The sequence below is a fragment of the Macrobrachium nipponense genome, chromosome 10 (assembly GCF_015104395.2).
Source record: "Macrobrachium nipponense isolate FS-2020 chromosome 10, ASM1510439v2, whole genome shotgun sequence".
In the NCBI taxonomy this organism is placed as follows: Eukaryota; Metazoa; Arthropoda; class Malacostraca; order Decapoda; family Palaemonidae; genus Macrobrachium; species Macrobrachium nipponense.
The window spans coordinates 26775921-26800267 of record NC_087204.1 but is presented as its reverse complement, the minus strand read 5'-3'; the positions used below and the strand labels follow the sequence as shown (position 1 = coordinate 26800267).

Genomic DNA, 24347 nt, shown 5'->3' with positions numbered 1-24347 from the left:
AAAAGAAAATCCACTTTCTCTCCTGCCCTGATTTACTTCTGAGTCGGAATCCCTCGAGGATAAGGTACAAACTTCGAACGAAATTAGGAAAATTAGAAAAAATCCTGACACCTTTCAATTTTCGGATAGAAATAAGCACCTCCGAGTGTTGACCAATTCTCAATCGAACTTTTAATAAGAAACATAAAAAGGCCTCGAGAGACAATGAAAAATAATGATCTTCCACGTACATAATGATCAACACAACATTAGATCTTCATTGGTGAGTCTCAACGAAACTGTCAAATCACATACTATTCATGTGATATACATATACATATGCATGCATACATACATACATACATACACACACACACACGTATATATATATATATATATATATATATATATATATATATATATATACATATATATATAAATATATATACATATATATATATATATATAATTTTTTTTAAAGGCTAGCCCATTAATAAATAGATTTTTCAATGTAACATTATCATAAGAGGAAACTGCACTGCCCTTGAAAATACCCTCCCCTTTTTCAACTGTAACAGTCCACATTATTATTATATTTATTATTATTATTATTATTATTATTATTATTATTATTATTATTATTATTATTATTAGTGCTGAAAACAGAGCGTAACGAAATCTGAAGTACTATGTAAACCTTTAAGACCTTTAAAAACTGAAAAAACATCTCGTGCCCTCTGGAGGCATGAATTACAAGTCAGTAGCCCCTTTGGTGGGCTTGTTCCATATGAATAGCGTTCATTTTCTGAATAATAATTAATAATAATAATAATAATAATAATAATAATAATAATAATAATAATAATAATATCAGTTTTCGCCTCAGGCATGACAAGGTCCCTAATGCTTGGAGATGCAGCTACCGTTGCTGCCACTCAAGGTGGCCGAAATGATCGCCTGAGTGACAATAGGTTGTTTGTTGGACACGTGAGCCCCGTGTCACCTCCAACTTACGCAGAATGCATAAATCATGAATGACCATCTTCATGGCCATTTTCACTCTCATTTAAACTTGGAGCTTAGCCACTCATATGATTATTCCCCACATCTTTTTTTTTTTTTTTATCATTGTCATCCTATTCGACTGGGTATTTTTTATAGCGTGGGGTTCCGGGTTGCATCCTGCCTCCTTAGGAGTCCATCACTTTTCTCAGTGTGGTGTTTCTAGGAGCACACGCTTCTCCGTGAGTCCTGGAGCTACTTCAGCCTCTACTTTTTTCCAGGTTCCTTTTCAGGGATCTTGGGATCGTGCCTAGTGTCCCTATGATTATGGCTACAATTACCACTGGCATTATTATTATTATTATTATTATTATTATTATTATTATTATTATTATTATTATTATTATTATTATTATATTATTATTATATGAAGTCATATGACCCCTGGGGGCCACTGAATTCAAATTCAACCTTCCAAACCATATGGTGTTCATCTGAAAGAAGTAAGAGGAGGTAAAGGTAAATACAAAAAGGAGACATCTCACTAACTGAAAAGGATAAACAAAGAAATTAATTAACAGATAAAAATGTAAGTTAATTCTTAAAATGCCAGGAGAATTATATATTAGAGTAGTAATGCATTACATCTTCGCTTCACTGAGAAGGTGTGCTATTTCGAGTAATACCGGCAAGTACCTCAGGCGTAAAATAAAAAAATTGTTTACATAACAGAGCTACGGCTTTTTGTGAAAGGTGCTGGGGGCGGGGGGGCGGGGGGGGGATAAAAGACTCAGACTTCCAATGTTATGTAAACCTCTTCACCTACATTGGCTGCAACCATAGGAAGGACACAGAAGGTCACGGGACGAAGTTAAGCATTTCGGTTTTTTTTTTTTTTTTTTTTTTTTTTTCTAAAGTACGCTCAAGCTGCTTTTTATGCTCAGTACCTCCGGAAAGATTGGTTTGTTTGTATGGTGTTAAAATGGTGTTACTTGATGGACAAAATAGGACCTCGACAGCTACATACCTTTAAAGACATGCACTTGCGGCCTTTTTACGTTGAAAACCTCCCAGAACAGCTGATTTCATATGTAAAGCCAATGGTACAAAGAATATTTCAGTCACCGAATAAATTCAACTTACATATTCTAAAGGGGGAAATATTAGTTTCTTACAAGAAGTACTTCCTTCTTGAGGGTAATTAACATATAATATTGCAACTAGCATCAATCAAAATGCTAAACCAAGCACAAAACCATTAATCTCTCTGTAGGGGCCACATCCGGCAGTGTCAGTCTCTCTTAAAATTCGCACGTTTAATCTCTTTTACATAATTGCTTAAACAGCAAAAAATTAAGACCAATTTCATCCTTATTTTAATAAATTTTGACCCACAATTGTGCTTGGGAGCAGGTTCAATGTAAACCCACGTCTACTCAAGTCTATGCTAGGCTATGGGATGTCATTTTTTTTCACTTTTTTTTAAGCTACGAAGCAGCAATGAATTTCTCTTTTCATTCAAAGTACGTATATTTTCCATCAAGACAACCATAGATGCCTGGATGTTCGTTGGTATTTTGATACGTAACAGCAACAAAGAATATAAGGTATTTGTTTCATACTGCCTCTTTTTTTTTTTATAGCATTTAAACTTGAATCCTTGCCAGCATAGAATAGTCCTGCCGAATTAAAGCGTCAAAATAACTCGTGAGCAAAATAATAATGGGAAGAATCTTTCAATATCCACGAGGTCACTTTTCCTCAAATGCTTTCCTGCCAGGGATGCTCAACTAAGCTGCCATCACGTGGACGTCATTGTTATTCCTAACAGCACACAATCCTATGGAACAAGCACGGAAAGCCTTTATGTTAATCAAGCTTCCCACTGGCAATATCCTCCCGCACGAGTAAAAAAGGAGAAAAAACCTGAACCAAGAGATGAGACCTACTGTCATACAGTCGACTACTGGGTCCTGCTCCAACGCTATACCTCCAACCCCCCCCCCCCCCCCCCCCCCCCCCCCACCTCAAAAACAAAAACAAAAATACACATAATACCGTGCACTTGTTTCATTTAAAATTAGTTTGAATAAAAAAGCTGTTCGGGCTTCCGATAATAAATTCGAGCGTAAAACCAAACATTCCTCAAAGGATCTAGAGATTTACTTAAATTTTATAGAAGATTCGCACACAACCTTCGGTAAAAATGAGAATCCAAATGAGGAACCTTGAAATTTCAATCGTCAATTCAACAATACACAGTAATTATGCATTCGCCAAAGGATACAGCAATTGCAATGTCTCATTAAGTCATCTGTTGCTGGATGTAGTTCCATCATTGTGGAAAAGATACTAAACAACAGGCTACCTTCAAGTTTTTTTGTCTTCCTTTTCTTCAATTAAAAAAACAGGCGTGATCCAACCTCAAGCTTACTCGGGGCGCGTTCTAAAATATACAGTCAAATACAGCATAGTTTCACCACCGAAAATTGAAATAAATACGCTATATTTTATTAGAAAATAATTGTTCTGTACTGTTTAAGGTGGAAAATGTTTATTTTTTATTATTTTCTACATCTTCAATATAATAATATATCATATATGTCCTACCTTAAAATTCCTGAATCTAACTCAACGCGAAACACCTTTTCAGACCTTTTTAGGCTTCTCCATAGACCTTTCCTAACCCCCGAACAAGAGCAACAACATCAACAACAACCTCAACAACAAGGTAGCTTGCAGGCTTACTCCCCGCGTAAGCTCAAATTAAAAAAAATTTGCATTCTATCACTGACTCAAACAAACAAACAAGCGCACATGCGTAAGGTTTCTTATCAAGATCTTCCTGGATCTGTGATGGCTATAAATAGACTTGACATAATAACAACTACGCGTCTCGTGTTTTTACGTTTTAAAGGACTAAAGGACAGACGAGTGAAAGGAAATTCAAATAAAAGCCAAAACATAAAGCAGAGTAAGAGAAACGATGTTATAATGATCCGAGATGAAGACATTCAGCCTCAAGAAACCATCACGTTTTAAGAACCATAAAGACAGCAAAACCATCTTGTGGCTCTCTCTCTCTCTCTCTCTCTCTATTTGTGTATGTATATGTCACGAAATGCTATACAAAGCATCCAAGACCCCCAGACACTCAGGACCATTAAAAAGAAAAAAAAAAAAATCCCTCTCCTGATGGATGCCAAGACGAACAAAACTACGAGCCCTACCCACCCAAAAAATGTCTGCATGACCTATGACCTCTCAGCCCTTGGGAACACGTACCGCACAAGGCGGAATCTCTAATTCAAAAGTGCGCGAGTGTGGCATCTACACACACTACACACACTGAACACACTGCGGACGCAAAATAATGGGTGTGTATGTGACTAGGAGCAGTGTGTGTGATTGCCCATTCACTTTACGTAGGACTATCCTCACCTTTATTCTCCTAAACTGACGAGGGGTCACCCACCCCCAGCCATTCCTAACCCCCCCCCCTCCCTCCCTCCCCAAAATCCTGCTGACATTACGGGTGCTGATGTAATGGGCAATGAGGTCCGATTGAGGTGGTGTGTTAAGGAATGAGAAAGGAGAGGAGAACGAGGAGGAGGACGAAGAATCGCAAAAACGAAGAGAAAAAAAGCATGAGAAATATATGAAAATGGGGTAGAAGAAGATACAGACGATGAAAGGGAGAAGATAAAGAAGGAAGAGGAAGACCAAGGCAAGAAAGCAGGGAATGAGCAGAGAGAAGGAAGAGAGGGAAACGCTAAAGAATGAGCAATATGAAACGGACACGACATCACCCCCCCCACCCCCTTAAAGGTTATGGAGAAGAGGCATAGAACAATGATTCATGGGTGTGTTGGGGAGGCGGGAGTAGGGGTGGGGGGGTTTGGAGAGATAAGGAGATTAAGCCCACATGAGAGGTGGTTAGATTTTTATCCTACTCTCGGAGGCCGATGACTGAATAGAGTCAGTGCCTAGATAGAAGGATATGAAGACGGATGGAGAAGCCTCTGTATCCACCAGCAGCATTCTGTTGTCCTGAATTATTCTCGATTCTTTTGAGTAAAGTATATATTTACTCGTTCTGCTGTTTATTTTATTAAATATCTGCGATGTAATTATACCCATTTATATTATCCTTCATTCCATTATCTTAAGACTGAGAAGTCTCCTGTCATACAAACTGACACCGATGACCATGGAAATTGTGACCCCAGTTCGAAATTCAAAATTCTAAGCGCCTTACATAAATGCAAAGAAGTATTTGCAGCTCTGCAAAGCCCTGGTTTTTAAAAGGTCCTGCTGTTATTACTACTCATTATTACACGTTCATAGTAGAAAAAAACGCGTTCTTTCTTTATAAAGCTTTAAAAGAGCATTATCTATTGTCACAATTATTACCATCTTATTATTCAGAAGATGAAGCCTATTCATATGAAACAGGCCCGCATCGGCCACTGACCTGAAATTCAAGCTTCCAAAGAACATGGCGTTCATTGAAAAGAAGTAATAATATGAAATGCAGAAATAAGAGATCACTTACTATAAAAGGTAAATAAATCAACAAATCAATAAACAGAAAATATTGTCAGTAAATTATCAAAATGCGAGGAGAATTACGTTAGGGTATGAATGTATTCCATCTCCGCTGGAAGTTCTGGAGTTCCATGTCGCAAAGACATCCCCAGGGGGGCTGTTCCACAACACATAGACGAATGATAAGACTGCCATTGAAAAGAAGTAATAATATGAAATGCAGAAATAAGAGATCACTTACTATAAAAGGTGAATAAATCAACAAATCAATAAACAGAAAATATTGTCAGGAAATTATCAAAATGCGAGGAGAATTACATTAGCGTATGAATGTATTCCATCTCCGCTGGAAGTTCTGGAGTTCCATGTCGCAAAGACATCCCCAGGGGGGCTGTTCCTCAACACATAGACGAATGATAAGACTGCCAGCTAATGAACGCGTTCAGATGACGAACGACTCTAGGCAGGCGGTGTTTATTCCGATGGCCTTAATATTAAGCTGGCTAAATAATGGCGTTAAAAATAAGTTATATCATAATCATTATGAACATAACCCGCCTCCAAACTAAGGGGTAATAAATACCGAGTGATAAATGGGTACATTAAATGGATATCCTAAGGAGCTTTCGCACTTTTTTTACTTAGTTTTACTCATTAATAATAATAATAATAATAATAATATGTTTTTATTAAAAGTGATTGCTGCCTCATCAGCTGCATTAATTTTATACAGGTTCTTCTCTATTTTTTCTAATTATTGCTTTCTCATTATTGCTTAAACTGGTGAGCAAAGCACCGAAAGTTGACATATCTCAATTAGGGTCAAACGATTGGGATTTTTATTGGTAAAAAATTTCAGTTGGGGTAGTCAAATTTTCGGGTATATTAATAATTATAATTTATAATTAATTAATTATTAATTAATTATTAATTAATTAATATTATTAATTATATTATATTAAATTTACACGGAACAAGCTAAGAGGAAGAGTAGGAAATTCTACATAATAAAATTCCCAAATTTAGACCCAAATAAAAAAAAGAAAAACAAAGAACAAGGATGAATGGAGTACAACACAAAATACGTAACCAACAACAAACAAATAACTTCTTACGAAAAGTAAACAAATTCAGGTTAGCGTATACCGAACAGAAAAGAGCCTCTCTTCAAGTATGAAAGATATCCAGCTGAGAAAAGAGAAGAGTTCCTCGCTAGTTGCTAAGTTGCCAGGGAGATACGCCCGCCCCTATAAAAAGGGGAGGTTATATGTCTCAGGAAAATGGAGTAAGTTCAGTCTGAAATATATGAGAAGATACCAGAGCAAGATAGGAGGAAATTGTGGTGCACTATCAAACCAGGTCAAGAAGAACCTACAAAGCAATGCGTCAGAAAGAGAGAGAGAGAGAGAGAGAGAGAGAGAGAGAGAGAAATTAACTGATGCCACTGCTGCTAAGGTCACATGACACCTATTCCTATCGGGAAAGACATGACATGATCGTCACGTCAAGTGTTGGATCAAAGGTGTAGTACACTCTACACTCAGTCTACAGTTTACTTCTCCCTCGAAATCATTACAAGGAGTTACAAGGATTAGGAGGTCTCAAAGGCTTGTTAGTCCATCCGAGGAGACATCGTGTACACACTTGTTACGCAAGATGTGAGAAGCTGATGATGAACTCGGAGAGTAACACTCACTAACCCCCTATTGGTCTAACGAACCTATCTTTCCTATTTTACTTTTACCTTCCGTACTCGCTTCCCCTCTCCTTTATTTTCCCCTACCCCTCTCCCTTTTTTCTCCCATCCATTCTCCACCTTTCCCTCCTACCCCTCATATCTGCCCCAGCCACATTCATCGCCCGCTGCCCCTCTCTACATTTACTCTACCTTTCCACATACCCACCTAACCAATCAACCGCTTTACATCTCAATTCGAAACTGACTCTGACTCTCTCTCTCTCCCTCCACGCCAACACCTCGGCTTCCTGCTTCTTCTTCTTCTTCTTCTTCTTCTCCCTCCAACATTCTTTCCTCGCCTTCATTCACGATTTCCTTCCTTCCTTCCCTTAATAGAAGATCCATCCGTCGTGACGTGCACGCTTCTCTGCCAATCAAGTTTCCCCTTCGAGCTGTTTCTCGTCTTCAATTACGTTGGCGAATGAAAGTGTTCTAAATGCTGTTTCTTCTTCTTCTTCTTCTTCTTCTTCTTCTTCTTCTTCTTGTTCGTTTGTTTGTTCTGTGCATTCTTGACAGACGAACGAATATGAAAATGCCAAGTTTTTTTCATCTCTCGTTTGACATGTGAATATAAATAATAATATTAATAATTTAACTCTTCAACAACCGATTGATTTTTTTTTTTTTTTTTACAGACTGGCAGACGAATAGCCAAGGAAATATTTTTTTAAAACAGCACTTACAATGATAATAGTGAAAAACTATATCAAATGCAAAAGTGGTTTGTTTGTTTGTTTGTATGGTGTTTTTACGTTGCATGGAACCAATGGTTATTCAGCAACGGGACCAACGGCTCTAAGTGACTTCCGAACCACGTCGAGAGAGAACTTCTGTCACCAGAAATACACTTCTCTCACACCTCAGTGGAATGCCCGAGAATCGAACTCGCGCCCACCGATGTGGCAGGCCAAGACCATAACGACCACACCACTGAGGCGCTGCCAAAAGTGCTATTGAACGAGACAAAGAGATACAAGTGGAAAGAATACATCCTTCAATAAAAAATATGAAGTGTCCTACTACATACTACAGGTACAGTCATAAAACAACTTATGATCATCTTATGTTTGAGCAATGGAAAAACGTCTCGCGCCCTCTCTCTCTCTCTCTCTCTCTCTCTCTCTCTCCTTTTTCCCTCCAACCTAGCTGCAACCCACAACAGTCTACTAACAAGGTACCTAATTCACTTAAAACAGGTCAACAGAGGCATAACCCTATTGATTTTTTAGGAAACACACCCATACTGTTTCTTTCCTCGTCCATCCTCGTCCAACCCAAGTAAGATCGAACGCAAAAAAGACAGAGAGAGAGAGAGAGAGAGAGAGAGAGAGAGAGAGAGAGAGAGAGAGAGAGAGAGAGGTCGTGTTGCAGTAACACAGGCTTGAAAAAGCTCAATAAGGATGGCATCCCCTTCCAATCTGGTGAGGGGTACTATATGCGCCGTCCACAGAGGCGAAGGCCCCATATGGCTTATAATGGGGGAGATGACTACAGTCGGCCATAAAATTCACGTTAAGCCTAAACTTTTAACGTTTCATGGAATTGTGCGCTGCTTCGTCAATGGATTCTTCGTAGGCAATAATACACGAATGCGCGTGCGGATACACACACAAAAACAAACGATACACACGCACACATATGTGTATGCATATGTGTATGTGTGTATGTTGATGTATATATTATATATATATATTTAATTTGGGTATGCAAGTGTGTGTGTATAACGTGTATACGTCTGTCTACATACATTAAAAAAAATTTCACTTCTTCTTCATCTATTTCACTCAATGTAACACTAATTAAAAATTTATATATATTTACAACGACAATTATAACCCAAAACTATTGCTCATACCACCAGGAATGACAAAATGGCCGCAGATAATTCCTGCAACTTTCCAATTATTTCTCATTTCCTGCAACTCTTGCTTCCTTTTCACACACACACACACACACTTTCCTAGTTAATTCCTCCCCTTCAATAGGCATATAATGACGTGGGTTAATTTTCTAATCGATTTACTCTCTCTGCAATTCTCGGTAATTCCACCTTTACCGCGTGCAGACATTCTTCTCTCATTCATTTGCAGTCGAAATGCATGATTGCTTCCGCCTTGTTTACAATTCTCTCTCTCTCTCTCTCTCTCTCTCTCTCTCTCTCTCTCTCTCCTCCTTCTTCTTCTTCTCCTCTTTTGCTCTTTAATCGTATGACGGAATTAATTTCTCTCTCTCTCTCTCTCTCTCTCTCTCTCTCTTCTCTTCTCTCTTCTTCTTCTTCTTCTCTCTTTTACTCTCTAATCGTATAACTAAAGTAACTTCTCTCTCTCTCTCTCTCTCTCTCTCTCTCTCAGAATAAAGGAATATATAGTTATGCTAAATACAAAAAAAAAAAAATTATGAGCTTCATCTCCGCTAATACATTGTCGCTTATTCGGGGAGTAAGCCTAAAAACTGCTTTGTTCTTGTTGTTCTTGTTTTTACTGCTGTTGTTTTTTGTCTGAAAAAGGACTTTCGCGATGAGTTAAAGATACAGGAATTTTAGGATAGATTATTTATGATTTATTTATGAGAATGAAAATGTAAAAAAAAAAATAAATAAATAACGTGCATGTTAAACAGCACAGGAAAATTATTTCTTATAAAATATGGTGTATTTATTTTCATTTTAGTTGGTGAAACAAATTTGACCTTAGATTTGAGCACGTGCCCCGAGTAAGCTGGAGGTTTCGGATCACGCCTTGTTTTATTCTCTCTCTCTCTCTCTCTCTCTCTCTCATTGCCAGAAATATGACATGGCAGAATGAAAGTATAGTTGCGCTAAATACAATCATTCATTTACGAGCTTCAATACAGCAAAGTACGCTGTTTTATTCTCTCTCTCTCTCTCTCTCTCTCTCTCTCTTTGTGGCACAAAATCCAGCCCTTGGGAAAGTCCCCTCCCGAAGCCTGGAGATAAAATTAATCAGGAGGCTATCAAAGGACCACGCCTTACTTAAACTACACAACCCTCTTCCATTTTACCTTAACCCTTCTGACGAAGGACACTCGGCTCTTCCTATCTGCTCCTTCTGCAGCAGGACAGAAACAGAGGCAGTCGGCAGAGAGAGAGAGAGAGAGAGAGAGAGAGAGAGACATTCGAGTAAAGTTAAATTCTCTTTCCGCAGTTTTCGATCACCAACCTGTAAATTATTCGTTTAGTCTGGTGTTTTATTCATAGCCAACAAAACTGAATATGAGAGAGAGAGAGAGAGAGAGAGAGAGAGAGAGAGAGAGAGAGAGAGAGAGAGAGAGAGGATTATTTGAAAATTGTGATAGAGATGTTCAAGAAAGTGGGCTAGAGATGAATAGGAAAAAGAGAACATATTTTCCATATCGAGTCAGAAAGCGGAATGTAAACAAAAGAGGAAAGAGGAAAAATATAAAAAAAAAGAGGAAAAATAGAAAAAAAAGAGGAAAAATGGGCAAAAGAGGAAAGAACACCTTCCTGCCACTTCTTACGAAATTAAGAGGAACTACGATTCATGAAACTACTGTAAAAGTGTCTGCATAAAAACGCTCTTCTTCCTTCTCATTTCTATTGAGACGTCCGCCACTTAGCAATGGACACCGAACACACAAAATGTCCTCCATTGGAAGGAAGGTTTCAAGTGACAAAGTCGTGTGGGACAGAGAATACTGTTGAAACTTCGCCCTGGTCGCACGACCAGCAGCAACCAGCAAGCGTTGGCTTCTTTGTTACACGTTGTAGCATACTAAGTGGATTGCGAATCTCTCTCTCTCTCTCTCTCTCTCTCTCTCTCTCTCTCTCTCTCTCCCCGAAATAATCTGTATGCATTCGGTACTTCGTACAGCTTCTGAACAACCACAATACAAAAGGCTCTAAAATATAATTTCATTAAGGATTAATTCTATTACTGACCATGAAAGGTCTCTCTCTCTCTCTCTCTCTCTCTCTCTCTCTCTCTCTCTCTCTCTCTCTCTCTCTCTGTTGAATATTTATTTGATGGATATCCCTAATGTCAAAGTGTGTAAATCATAATTTGCTCGTGTAGAGTACTGCATAAATTCTCTCTCTCTCTCTCTCTCTCTCTCTCTCTCTCTCTCTCTCTCTCTCTCTCTCTCTCTCTGCTGGAAGATCTCTTGCCCTTTTTCACAGCCCTGACATCCAATTTCTTTCTTCTAATAATTAATTTATGAAACAGACTGCAATTTTCATGTACGAATCAATAACAATTAGAAATCTTTTTGCCTGAATGCCAGTAAAAAAATAATTAATGCACTTATCCCTTAATAGTTCTTTGAAGGTTTTCCAAACTTAACAAAAAGTAAAAGGACTGCTTGTTAAGGTATAAGATCGTCCTACCAACATAATACTTTATCAATAAAACTGCATTTAAAACGATACCGCAGAACTTTATAAAAAATAATGATATCATTAATTCTGGAATTATTTTGTACTTATAAAAGTTCCATTCAATTCAAAAATTATAAGACCGCTTCATTTATTTTGCTTTCTCGTTGATCTAAGTTCTCGTTCAATAGCCTTTTTATCGTCTTACTTGCTGACCTATCTCTATTTTTAATTTCGTTACCTCCTCATCAAATTTCGTTTGTTTGTTTGTGTGTATGGTGTTTTTACGTTGCATGAAACTAGTGGTTATTCAGCAACAAGACCAAAGGCTTTACGTGACTTCCGAACCACGTCGAGAGTGAACTTCTATCACCAGAAATACACATCTCTCACACCTCAATGGAATGCCAGAGAACCGAACTTGCGGCCACCGAGGTGGCAGGCCAGGACCATACCGATCACGCCACTGAGGCGCTAAGAGTCTTTCGATCACGCCTCGGCCGTCAGCAAACGGCTCCCCACCGAGGATGATTTACCGACCCTCAGGCGGACGTTATCGATCACTCCCATATATCTCGCCCGAGATTTATCGATCAGAGTCACTCTGACAACGACGGCTTTATTGCTGGGGAATTATCCACCGTCATTTATGTCAATCAAAATACCTTATTGCTGTTCTTCATCTTTTTTTCATTTGTCTGCTGTGTCGCGGGTTCGTTTCCCGCTAACGGACATCGTGATTTCTCCATATTTCTTGCTCTTGCAACTTAAGGCTTTTGTAGTGACAAGCGTGTTCAAAAAAGCGCGAAGAATTCGAGAAGTTAAAGAGGGAATTGTGGCTAATATATATATATATATATATATATATATATATATATATATATATATATATATATATATATTATATCACTCTCCATAAAACAGGAAACCGGCAACAAAAGTTCTAGCTACGTTCATCAATCAGCAAAATATATCTTTTATTTAATTATTTAATGAAAGCCTATGATTATAAATATATGTATATATAAATATATAAATATATTTTATATATATATATATATATATATATAAGCAGTAATCACAGATAAAAGCGAAAAAAGCGAAAGAGACGATAGCAGACACACACAGACAAAACAACAGAAAGAACAGATATTCTAAACAACAAAACAAAACCCACTTTCATACGGGCAATACAGTAGTGTACCTAACCCCAATAAAAACATTTCTGGAAAGAAATAAAGCAAACATTTCCATGTTAATCCCATGGTTACTTGCTCCTGTCCCCTTCTATCTCAATTCACACTCTTCCGTAAGTTTGTCTTCTGTCCCTCACAACAAACAAGGCAGGCAAACTAAACCGCGTCTCTCTCTCTCTCTCTCTTCTCTCTCTCTCTCTCTCTCTCATAATGTAAGGTTCACTTAAATTTCAGTCTCAGAATGATCATTTTACTTATTAACATTACTGAAGGATTATAAAAGGATATATATATATATATATATAATATATATATATATATAGAGAGAGAGAGAGATAGACGGGGAGAGAGAGGAGTGAGAGAGAGAGAGAGAGAGAGACGAGAGAGAGAGAGAGAGAATTGATATTTTAATGTTTACGCGCTTCGAGAAGATATTAATACAATAAATCTGAACCTATGTATATCCAAAAAAAAAAAAAAAATAGAAAAAAAAAGGAAATAGCATGGACTCCGTAATACGCAACATAAATCTGTAATCTAAAAAAAAAATGACAAAGAATTCAATGCATGAGGAAAGCGAAGCAATTGTGCCAGCAGTAGAAACCAAGCAAGTGTAAATACAAAAACAAACAAACTCGCAGATACGGCAAGCAACGACAAATGCTAACGCCATCTGTCAAAAAGTAAAAACGTCGTGTATACGAGCGCCCGCAACAACTAACGCCATCTCTCGGTGTGAGTGTGAACATTCGTCATAGTAGCGGCCTCTCCCTCCCAGACTCCACGAAACAGCACTTTCATCAGTAAACACATCTTAGCATCCGCAGCACGTCTTGGTGCATTCCCCCGGCACCCTCTTTGTGTGGTATTTAATCTCCGTCCGAGTGGGTAAAACAGGAGACCCCTTTATCATGAGAATGAATAAGGAATATGAAGCTCTCTCCTCTAGATGTGGATAGACCGTGTGGGATTTCCCAATTCAGAATTAAAAATCTGTTTAGTCATCAGTTATAATGTTATCTTATCGTGAATCCCAGGAATATAATAAACTGCCGCCAAAAAATAAAAAAATAATTGTAATAAACTACATAATATGTCGCCTGTAAATCTGAAAAGCGACAAAAAAGTAAACAAAGAAAAAGATTCTTTGGCGGTAAAATACTAGATTTTTCTTATTAAAAACTTAACATAAAACAAACTACCATTTCCTCGGCTTGTCTGTCTGCGTGCTTCCTCTCTCTCTCTCTCTCTCTCTCTCATTCCAATTCCAAAATAATTCTGCTACTCCTACTATGAGTTTCCACTATTTACATAATTCATGAACATTAAAACTGGCATTAAAAAAAATCAAAAGGACTTGCAAAATGATAACACTCCAGCGTTTTCCATTTCATTTATTACTGATATAAGAATTCCATGAAGTCTATAGGTGGCTACGGGCTGCTCCAGAGGCAAGAGTCCGTGCTGGCACATAGCCAGATAAATCATAACCAACCAAGATGATGATGTGCTTTTGAAGGCGTTCTGTACGTATCTAGATCTCTCTCTCTCTCTCTCTCTCTCTCTCTCTCTCTCCTCTCTCTCTCTCTCTCTCTCTCTCTCTCTTCGTACGTAAGCAGGTGAATACCAACTGCCTGTTTAACGTTGCTGAAGAGCTGATTCACACTTTACCACGTTTTTTAAAAATAAGGATTCTCTCTCTCTCTCTCTCTCTCTCTCTCTCTCTCTCAAATGGATATATTAGAGATATACTCTCTTATTTGTTACTTTTATCAAGGGAAATTTTGAAAAATAAATATATTTCTCTCTCTTTCTCTCTTCAAAAGATATTCTAGTTATATTCTCCCGTTTTTATTACTTTTCTCGGAGAAGAATTTCTAAAATAAATAAGTTCCTCTCTCTCTCTCCACAAATAATATTTCAGGATTACACTCTGTTTTCCTTACTTTTCTCAGGGAATAATTTTTCTAATAAATATATTCCCCTCCCCCTCCCCCCCCCCCCCCCACACAACTCTCTCTCTCTCTCTCTCTCTCTCTCTCTCTCTCTCTCTCTCTCTCTGGATTCTTAGCCTCATGCTAAGCATTTCACTTTAACCCATCCATCACAGCCCAAAGTCTTCCATCCTATGCAGATTTTGATAAAGCGAAGGTTCTCTTTTGTTGCTGGCCGTTAGAAAGACAATTTAATGCACACGTACCTTGGCGACCTGTACCTGCAGCCTTCTTTAATAAATCTTTTACGTAGGTCGCTGATGTAACTTTAGTGTCCATTATTAATTATTATTTTTTTTTTGGGGGGGGGTGTCTATCACAGTCTTCCAATTCGACTTGATGGTATAGTGTGGGGTTCCAGGTTGCATCCTGCCTCCTTAGGAGTCCATCACTTTTCTTACTATGTGTGCCGTTTCTAGGATCACACTCTTCTGCATGAGTCCTGGAGCCTACTTAGCCTCTAGTTTTCCAGATTCCTTTTCATGGATCTTGGGATCGTGCCTAGTATTCCTATGATGATGATGATGATGATGATGATGTGATTATTATTATTATATTATTATTATTATTATTATTATTATTATTATTATTTATTATTATTATTATTATTATTATTATTGAACCAAACAAAAACTTCTCTCAGTTTTCTGCTGAAGATGGAAAAAGAAACCCACAAGATCACTGAGTATAACTTTTTGACTTGAAGTATTTACATAGTACTTTTGTTAACACTCAAGCACTTTCAGGCCCTATCTGTGGCCCTTTCTCAAGATATAAATATACTTACAAGTAAACAAGTTCTACACAATCATCTTGTGGGTTTCTTTTTCCATCATTATTATTATTATTATTATTATTATTATTATTATTATTATTATTATTATTATTATTATTATTATTTTATGCAAGATCTTTCAGTTTCATTTACTATTCGCTTTCCTCCCAGGTTGATATCTGCTAGGAGCTTGTATAAATTTAAATGACTGGCAGCCTTGGAATGCAAAACAGAAAAAGTCGCATATCAATAAACAGCGCCCATAAGTAATATTATTTTTTAAAAAATGCCTGCCTTATGAACAGAGTGAAAACCAGTACGGGCTTAGTTAACAATAAACCTGAATGATGATGATCTTGGAGTAATCTTCAACCGGTAATAGCGGCGCTGCGTTGGGTAGACGATGAGTAATGCTTGAAATTTCCTCCAAACACCGGAAGAAATATAGCAGCGCTGCGCACTCAAGACCTTTGAAATGATAAAGAAGGGCGGTGGGATGCCAACAAACAAAGGGGGGATTTCAAAGACAAACAAAAGCGCATCTGTGCCAAACAAGGGACGGTTCACAAAAATCATGCCCGACTATTGTCTACTTTCCGCAGAGTAGAGAGAGAGAGAGAGAGAGAGAGAGAGAGAGAGAGAGAGAGAGAGAGAGAGAGGCGCTACAGTACTTCCACTTGGCACAATTAGGAACGAAGCAGCCCTTTGCCGTCGTGAGGAGGTTTTGGTTACAAATGAGGGAATTCAACCAACGTCATTTCATAGCCACCATGATGAATTGTAAACCAGACGCCGTGGATCTCCCAGGACTACATACTATAAGCTGCCAGCCACTGAAGTCGTTCTTTCATACTATGCTAAGTCTGTATGTGCACCAGCTGAATATTCTATGTTAACTAATGTCCTTTTATTTTCACGTTTACTTAATCATGCCTCTGTTCTCCACTGTTTTCGTCGTCTGCCGCATGAGTTTATCTCTAGTCTGTTGAAGCAAGTTTAGTTTAATGGGATTTTTTGGATGACCCCATTAGAATGGGCGTTCTGCTTGAATCTGTAATGTACACAAAGTGTCTCCATACTGCCTACTTATTTCTGTATGCAACGACGATAGTCTTAAATACTGTCACAGACAACAAAATTATACAATGCCATAGAATACCGTCACAAACAAAATTAACCTTACCTCATTTAGCCAAATCAAAAATGCTCTACCTAGCCAGAATATTCACAAAATTTAATCAACGCTTCGGCAAAATAGTTAATTAAACCAGTGAAACGTAACAGAAATAGGGGACCTTCTACTAATGCCTTGAGCAGAGCAAAATTGGAAACCCACAAACTACTCACACAAGAGATGGCTAACGTATAAACAAACATATAAACAAATAAATAAATAAAAAGTTACACAAAAAACTGGGCTAACATCGTCCCAGGTGAAGATCTTGATCAAACCAAAAATAAAAAAAATACAAACAAACAAAGAACTGAAGACCTTTATGGAAAAATAATGTTAAGAATGCGCTACTAGCAGCTCGATAGTTAAGGCCTAAGAGAATTGAGTCCTCCATGTAGTGCTCTTAAATGATATCGCAAAGAATTTGGAAAAAACTTCACTCACCTCCAAGAGGTAACAGATGCACTGAAAACAGACGCACCAAAATAGGCATGAAGATCGCACATAATTAAAGAAAAAACAGTCCGCGCATACTCGATCAAAAACAAAAAAATCCGAGGAATTCCGAGTGCTCAGATACCGACAATTCGCTGGCAAATATAGAAACAATGCCGGTAATTCGTTTGCAAATACAGAAAACAGCAACAACTCTCGTAACAATCCATTTGCGACGGCGACCCAAAGGCCAAAAAACCAGAGGCAAACCGGCATCCCTTGGAGATATATACACCGAGTAAACAGGACAGAGGGCAAGAGAAGCAGTACTGCAAGGCAAGTATACAGCAGCCCGATTCCATTTACAAGAATTTGTGCCAAATACGGGAAAATCGATGACAATCGGAATTTTGATGCGGTTTCTCGTCTGTCGCTTGGACACTTTGTTGTCCTCTGTTTGCGTGTGTAAATTAGGTTATCAGCCTCGCCTGCCTGGCCAGTGAGAGCCCTGTGAGCGATCGTGGGCCGTGGGTGGGAGACGAAAAATTTGCCCAGTCTCGTTCGTTAGAGAGAGAGAGAGAGAGAGAGAGAGAGAGAGAGAGAGAGAGAGAGAGAGAGAGAGAGAGCGACTTCATCCCAAAAGTTATGCCGAGAACCTTTAAATAGAACGTATACATAATTCCCCACACAATTTCCATTTATGAAGGAAAGGCATGTACAGGTAAACACGCATGCGCACACACGCATAGACTTGATACTTTCATTAGCTATATTTGAATCGCATTTGCTTTTTTTATTTACACTGTTGAAGTGATATACTGTACATATTTAACATTATATATTATAAATATATAATATATATGTAATATATATATATATATATATATATATATATATATATATATATATATGAACGTGTTAAAAATATACAGTATATAATTTCAACAATATAAATGAAATAAGCAAATGCGATTTAAATAAAGCTAATGAAAGTCTTATCTGTTAAAGCCCAACTTCCTACTGTTTAAAGAGAGCTCTGTACCAACTGCACAATAAAGGATTATACACTCCATGAATGGCCTGTTTCACCTTTCGAGGAGGTTTGTGAATGAGTAACGTTATTTACGCAAGTTAGTTTATGAATGACTTTTTTTTCTTACTAAAGTGGATGGGTTGAGTGGGAAAATAAACGAATGCTTTGTAAATTCAGGCTCATACGTGTATCAAGAAGGCAAGTAGTGTACAAATCTCTCTCTCTCTCTCTCTCGTGATCTTTTGCGCTAAGGTAACTTGGGTATATTCTCTCTCTCTCTCTCTCTTTGGATCTTTTGCGCAAGGGTAACTTGGGTATATTCTCTCTCTCTCTCTCTCGTGATTTGCGCAAAGGTAACTTGGGTATACTCTCTCTCTCTCTCTCTCTCTCTCCAAACCAGAAAAGTTGATAAAAGCGCATGAATCTCGCAACTTCTCCTTCGACAAATCAATCGCTCATTCAACTACTCTACCGAAAGTAAGTTGGAAGGTGACACATCACACGGTGACTCACCAACTCATTCATCCTTCAGGCATCAATCACTACGATACAACCCCTTCCAACCTCTTGACACCTCCTCCCAACGACCCCCAAAACCGTCCCAACCAAACCCCCGCGGCGACCCCTTCCACATCCGAAACCCATCTCCTGAAGCGTTGACTCGAGTTATGAGCTTAAGAAGCGCTAAGGGCTCTTCGAGCACGTACTACGCTTCACTGAAGTGTCGTGACTATCCCGATGCCTGTCGATCAACGGTGTGCTTTCATTCGACTTCCCGCGACACCTGGTCGATTTTGCTCATCTGCTGCTCTCGGTGTTTTGGCAACGAAGGAGATTCAATGATGACAGCGCTCTGAGGGAAATGAGTACCCTTGATAAGGGAGCATTCACTGAAAGGCCTGACTGATATTGTACACATATAAGAACCCTTGATTTAGAAAATTCACGGGGACGGGAGAGAGAGAGAGAGAGAGAGTGGGAGAGTCCCATGATCACAAGGTCATATATATATTATATATATATATTAATATATCTTATATATATATATATATATATATATATATATATATAATAAACGTATATTTAAGCAGTGTCACAGCCATACAACCATTCAACGATTAAATCAACAATGAACCCAATAAGAAAAATTCCACTATTTCATAGAAGAACAATAATTTCACAGAGCTTATGAATGATTTCACCCCGTGGAGGTAGAGGAAGGGATTACCTCGTCGAAGCCCTCCCTCGAACTAGAGAGAGAGAGAGAGAGAGAGAGAGAGAGAGAGAGAAACTCGGACTAATTATATATCTATTCGTTCATGTGACTCGCTAAGATGGAACACCTTGAGTGAGAGTTATTATGCAAACAGTTTAGAAAAGGTCAGTTCAAATGGTTCTTAACTTCTGACCCCGGCAGGCGTCACCTTCGTATGCTTTTACATTTTCGATCCATTTCAAAATAAATTGAATACAGAATTTAGGCCAAGGGCCAAGCACTGGGACCTACGAGGTCATTCAGCGCTGAAACGGAAATTAACAGTAGAAGGGTTTAAAGAGTAACAGAGAATACGAAAGGATGTACAGTAAAAGAGAATACGAAAGGATGTACAGTAAAAGAAACAAAAGGAGTTGCAGCTAGGGGCCGAAGGCACGCTGCAAAGAACCTTAAGTAATGCCTACAGTACACCGCATCAGGTGAACTGACGGCACTACGCCTTTCCTTTTGAAATGCTGGGCGTGGAAGGTAGCCGAAATACAACTATTAATAACGGTAATATACAATAATCATAATATTGTAATAAAAAGTAGACTCATTTCGCTTCTAAACAGAAGAAACGTCATCTATTATTTCAGGGCAGCACGGTCTCTTGCCCCTGAAACAGCAGGCACGTTAAGCCTATTGTAAACTATAATCAACTTGTTTTGCGACCTGAAATATCAGCTTCGTCTCTGACATAAAAAAAAAAAAGAGGATTAATATTTATTCCCATTTACAGAATGAAAACGATTACTTCAAGCAATAGTATTGTAAATAATGCAATTACTTCATATTCATGATGCATCAATAGCTATACTACTCCAACTCACACAGATGCTAGCCCTAGTTCAATATAATAGTCAGCTCTTTTATCTAATTCCCTTCATCTCATTCAAACCAGTCCATTTTACCCATTCCACAGACTTAATTACTTCAAAAGATTCGCCTCATTAGCGTCTTTATCTCTCTTCATCAATGACCTGATTACATGCTCGCTTAGGTCAGACACTTCAACTCTCTTTAACCTTGACCATTTCAGCGAATTACACTTAAAAAAATATATTTTTCTAAGTCATTTAAGGAGCGTAATTCCTTTGCCAATCAATGAGCTCAGTCCGTAAGATGATTTTCTCAACGCTCCAGTGAGTAAGTAGAGTCTCTTTAGCGGAATTTAATACACTAGACCACTGTTTCTCAACCTTTTTCTGGTGGTGGCCCCCTTCAATCCAGTGCAAGTTGTTGTGTGGCCCCTCCATGCCAACTCTGACTTCTTCCCCCCCCCCCCCCCCACACACACACCCGCCTTCCGTCCATCACCTTAATACGCCTAGGGAAGGTATATTAATGGTTCTAGTTTGAGTAGTACCATGTACTCAAAACACTAATTTCAGGCATGAATCAAATACCAATATTAATTGGAAAAATATTTTATTTGAACACTTATCTATTTACAAAAGGAATAAAAAAAACAAGGAATATATGTAGTACAAATATTGGCTTTATCTTGAAAGGTTTCAGTGGGATCCCTGTGACTGATGCAAGGCTGCCAACTTGTCAAATAATGGTTTGGCCTGAAAGCTGTCAGAGAGAGACGTAAATCGCCTCTTTTTTCTATGTCAAGGCGACTTCGTGTCTTTGACAGCAGGTACATCACCCGACTGAAACCAGTCTCAACCAAGTAAGACGTGGGAAAGGCAAGTAAGAGCAACTTCACATCTTTCCAGAGTATTGGGTACTTCTTATACACATCTTGATTCATCCACAGCTTCTGGTGTCCTCCACGCTTGAGCCTTGCTTGAGCTGTTGTGTTATTCTGAAGTTCAATGAGACTTTCTTGTAGGGTGACATCAACTTCAGATACATCAGCAATGAAGGGATCCACAACCAGTGTGGCACAGTCATTTGGAGTAGGTCAGAGAAGCGAGTGTCCATATCATTATGCAACTGCTTCAGATGGTCCAACATACATGCTAGGTCATCATCAAGCAGATCGGTGGATATAACTGCTAAGGAAGGAAACTGTGCAAACTCTCGTCTTCCAAGGTTCAACAGAACAGCTTGAGTTTCCTTTAAATGTAGTAATTGCCTCCTTGCAGGAAAACATGGTGGAGTTATTTGCCTTGAAGTTCTTTGTTCAGAACATTTAGCTTTTCAAATATGTCAGACAGGTAGAAGATGTCACTCTTTGCATCAACAAGTTTCTGTCCAAGTTCTGTCCCACTAAAGAAAGAGATAACACTGTCCTCAAAGTGCAACAAACGGTTCAGGCAATTACCTTTAGAAAGCCACCTGACTTCTGTGTGCAACACAAGTTTTTCAAATTCTTCATTGTTCTTTTCACATAATTGCTGAAAGAGGCGATCTTTCAGTGCACTACTTTTTATCAAGTTGACAGCCTTGATAACATGCCCAAGTGCTTCATGAAGACGTCCTGCTAGGTTTTTGGCAACCAGGTGCTGCCGGTGAACAACACAGTGCACACAAACGACATTAGGAACAGCTTTTTTTTAAGTAAGCACTGAATCCCCGATACCTTCCTATCATAGCAGCAGCGCCATCTGTTGCACAAGCCACAATGTTCTTGAGTGGAATGTTGTTCTCCTCAAAATAGACCTCAAGTTTTTTGAAGATGGATTCTCCTTTAGTGTCAGTCGTTAATTTCAATGCGAAAAGCATTTCTTGACATATTTCATCTACATCAAGAAACCTCACAAATGCCATCAAAAGAGCAGAATTATCAGGTAAAGTTGATTCGTCGAGTTGAAGCGAGAAATCATTCACCTGCAGTTTTGAGATTAATTGGTTTTCAACATCAGCTGCCATCTCATCAATACGGCGTGATACTGAGGAGTTGCTCAGAGGAATAACACTAGTTACCTCTTGTGGACTCTGATTCATGACTGTTGAAAGCACTACAGCCACTGGCCGGCATGATCAGAGATTCACCGATAGTATGAGGCTTACCTGCTTTTGCAATCAAATTTGCTATCTTGTAAGAAGCCAACATCCCTCTGTCTACTTTGCCACTTTTTTGTTTTTGGTAAACATATGATTCACTGTCATCCTTCCTTGGAACTCATCACGTAATTTCTTGAAGAAATCTAGCGGCTTGTCTTTCTTGTCTTTATGTGCAGTCTCCAGATGCTTTTTCAGTTTGCTGGGACGCATAATTTCATTTGAGAGTGAGGTCATACACAGCAGGCACATAGGCATTGTAGTATTTTGTGGAGATTCAATGAATCCAAAAGCAAGATATTCGACAGAATACTGTCTGCATTTTTTCTTAGCTGGACTGGTCATGCTTATCTAAAATAAAAAAACAAACAAAACTCATTAAAACTCAGTTACCGGCTATTATTGTCTGGGAAATCATTGCCCTCCACATATTCAAAATATTACACATTTATATATTTTGTGGGTCCTAAATTTTCTGTGGCCCCCCATGGCCCCCCATTTTTCAAATTTTGCCTTGTGGCCCCTGAAAAAATCTCATGGCCCCCAAGGGGGCCATATGGCCCACGTTGAGAAACACTGGTAGACGTTCCCTTTTTTCCTTGCGGTCGACCATCAACTGCTAACCTAGTGTGAATTGCGGTTCGGGTTTCATCGTGATGGCAAAGGAGACATTCTTCTTTCAAGTCGGCAGTAGCAATGCTACGTGAAATCACAACAACGCTCCTGCAAGCAGTCTAAAAGATGTTAGGAGTGGCAGCGCCTCTTTGAAATATTATTGGAACTATACCGTCAAAACGCAGCGATAAGATATCTAGTGCAAAAATGCCTTTTTAGATTCCTATTATTGGAAATAATATATAACAGTACTGAAATTCGTTTTTACACATATATACAAATAGACCGTACTAAAGTATTATTTTAAAGAAATATCATTGTCAAAGCAAGACAATCAAAATCGAATATGCATATCACCACAAAACGAACCCAATTACCCCTGGCTGGACCGATTTTATGACTTATTAATAATAATAATAATAATAATAATAATAATAATAATAATAATAATAATAATAATAATAATAATAATAATAATAATAAAAAGGTTGCATTACATTCGAAAAGCGTTTTCAAGAGATTCGGTAAATGAGTGTTTCTTGGCGGCCTTAATTTTCCTTATTACACAATTAACCAAATCTGATATAAACAAAACCCCGAAGTCCGATCTACTTTTTTGTCAATCAAACGGATCAACATGTTTGTTTGTTTGTATGGTGCTTTTACGTTGCATGGAACCAGTGGTTATTCAGCAACGGGACCAGCGGCTTTACGTGACTTCCGAACCACGTCGAGAGTGAACTTCTATCACTAGAAATACAGATCTCTCACTCCTTAATGGAATGGCCGAGAATCGAACCTGCGACCACCGGGGTGGGACGCCAAGACCATGCCAACCACGCCACTGAGGCGCGGTCAACATCTTTGGACGTATCTTCATAATATTAGACTTAAGATAACTACAGTCCAAATTCCCTTTGCCTAACAAGATTCCATGGTTAGCCGCTCAAAGACAAAAATTAATCCAGTCTTATCCAAGTATACTTCGAAATAATCCCGTTAGCTGACCTGATTTCTTTGCTTATCCAAGCTGAAATGACACTCAGGTCTTTGGCTGACCTCAAAATAAAAGTCCAGCTTATGTAGGGCTTTCATGGACCAAAGAATAGTGGATGGTAGATGAACTGACACCATGCTGAGGAACAGAGGAATACTACTTCCTGGATCTATAAGTATATATATATATATATATATATATATATATATATATATATATATATATATATATGACTGGTAAAAACGTTCTATTAGAACAGAATTCCATCTAATAAAAGGAGTCCATAAAAACACCAAA

The 24347-nt window shown here is 38.3% G+C and overlaps 2 protein-coding genes across 2 annotated transcripts in view; both read right to left on the bottom strand.

Moving 5' to 3' along the window:
• Positions 1-24347, bottom strand: part of LOC135223507 (uncharacterized) — a 590163-nt gene that overhangs the window by 553985 nt on the left and 11831 nt on the right.
• Positions 21239-22381, bottom strand: LOC135223934 (zinc finger MYM-type protein 6-like). Its single transcript, XM_064262854.1, has 2 exons — positions 22017-22381; positions 21239-21518 (listed from the first exon to the last, which is right to left on the bottom strand). The coding sequence occupies exons 1-2, from the start codon at positions 22379-22381 to the stop codon at positions 21239-21241; spliced, it is 645 nt and encodes a 214-aa protein (XP_064118924.1).

What these genes read in the sequence shown, in the direction of transcription:
- LOC135223934 (XM_064262854.1), bottom strand. Translation starts at nt 22,381, where the DNA reads ATGAATCAGAGTCCACAAGAGGTAACTAGTGTTATTCCTCTGAGCAAC. An exon ending in GCTGCTGCTATGATAGGAAG is followed by an intron (nt 21,519 to 22,016) that starts GTATCGGGGATT and finishes GAACCTTGGAAG; the next exon opens with ACGAGAGTTTGCACAGTTTC.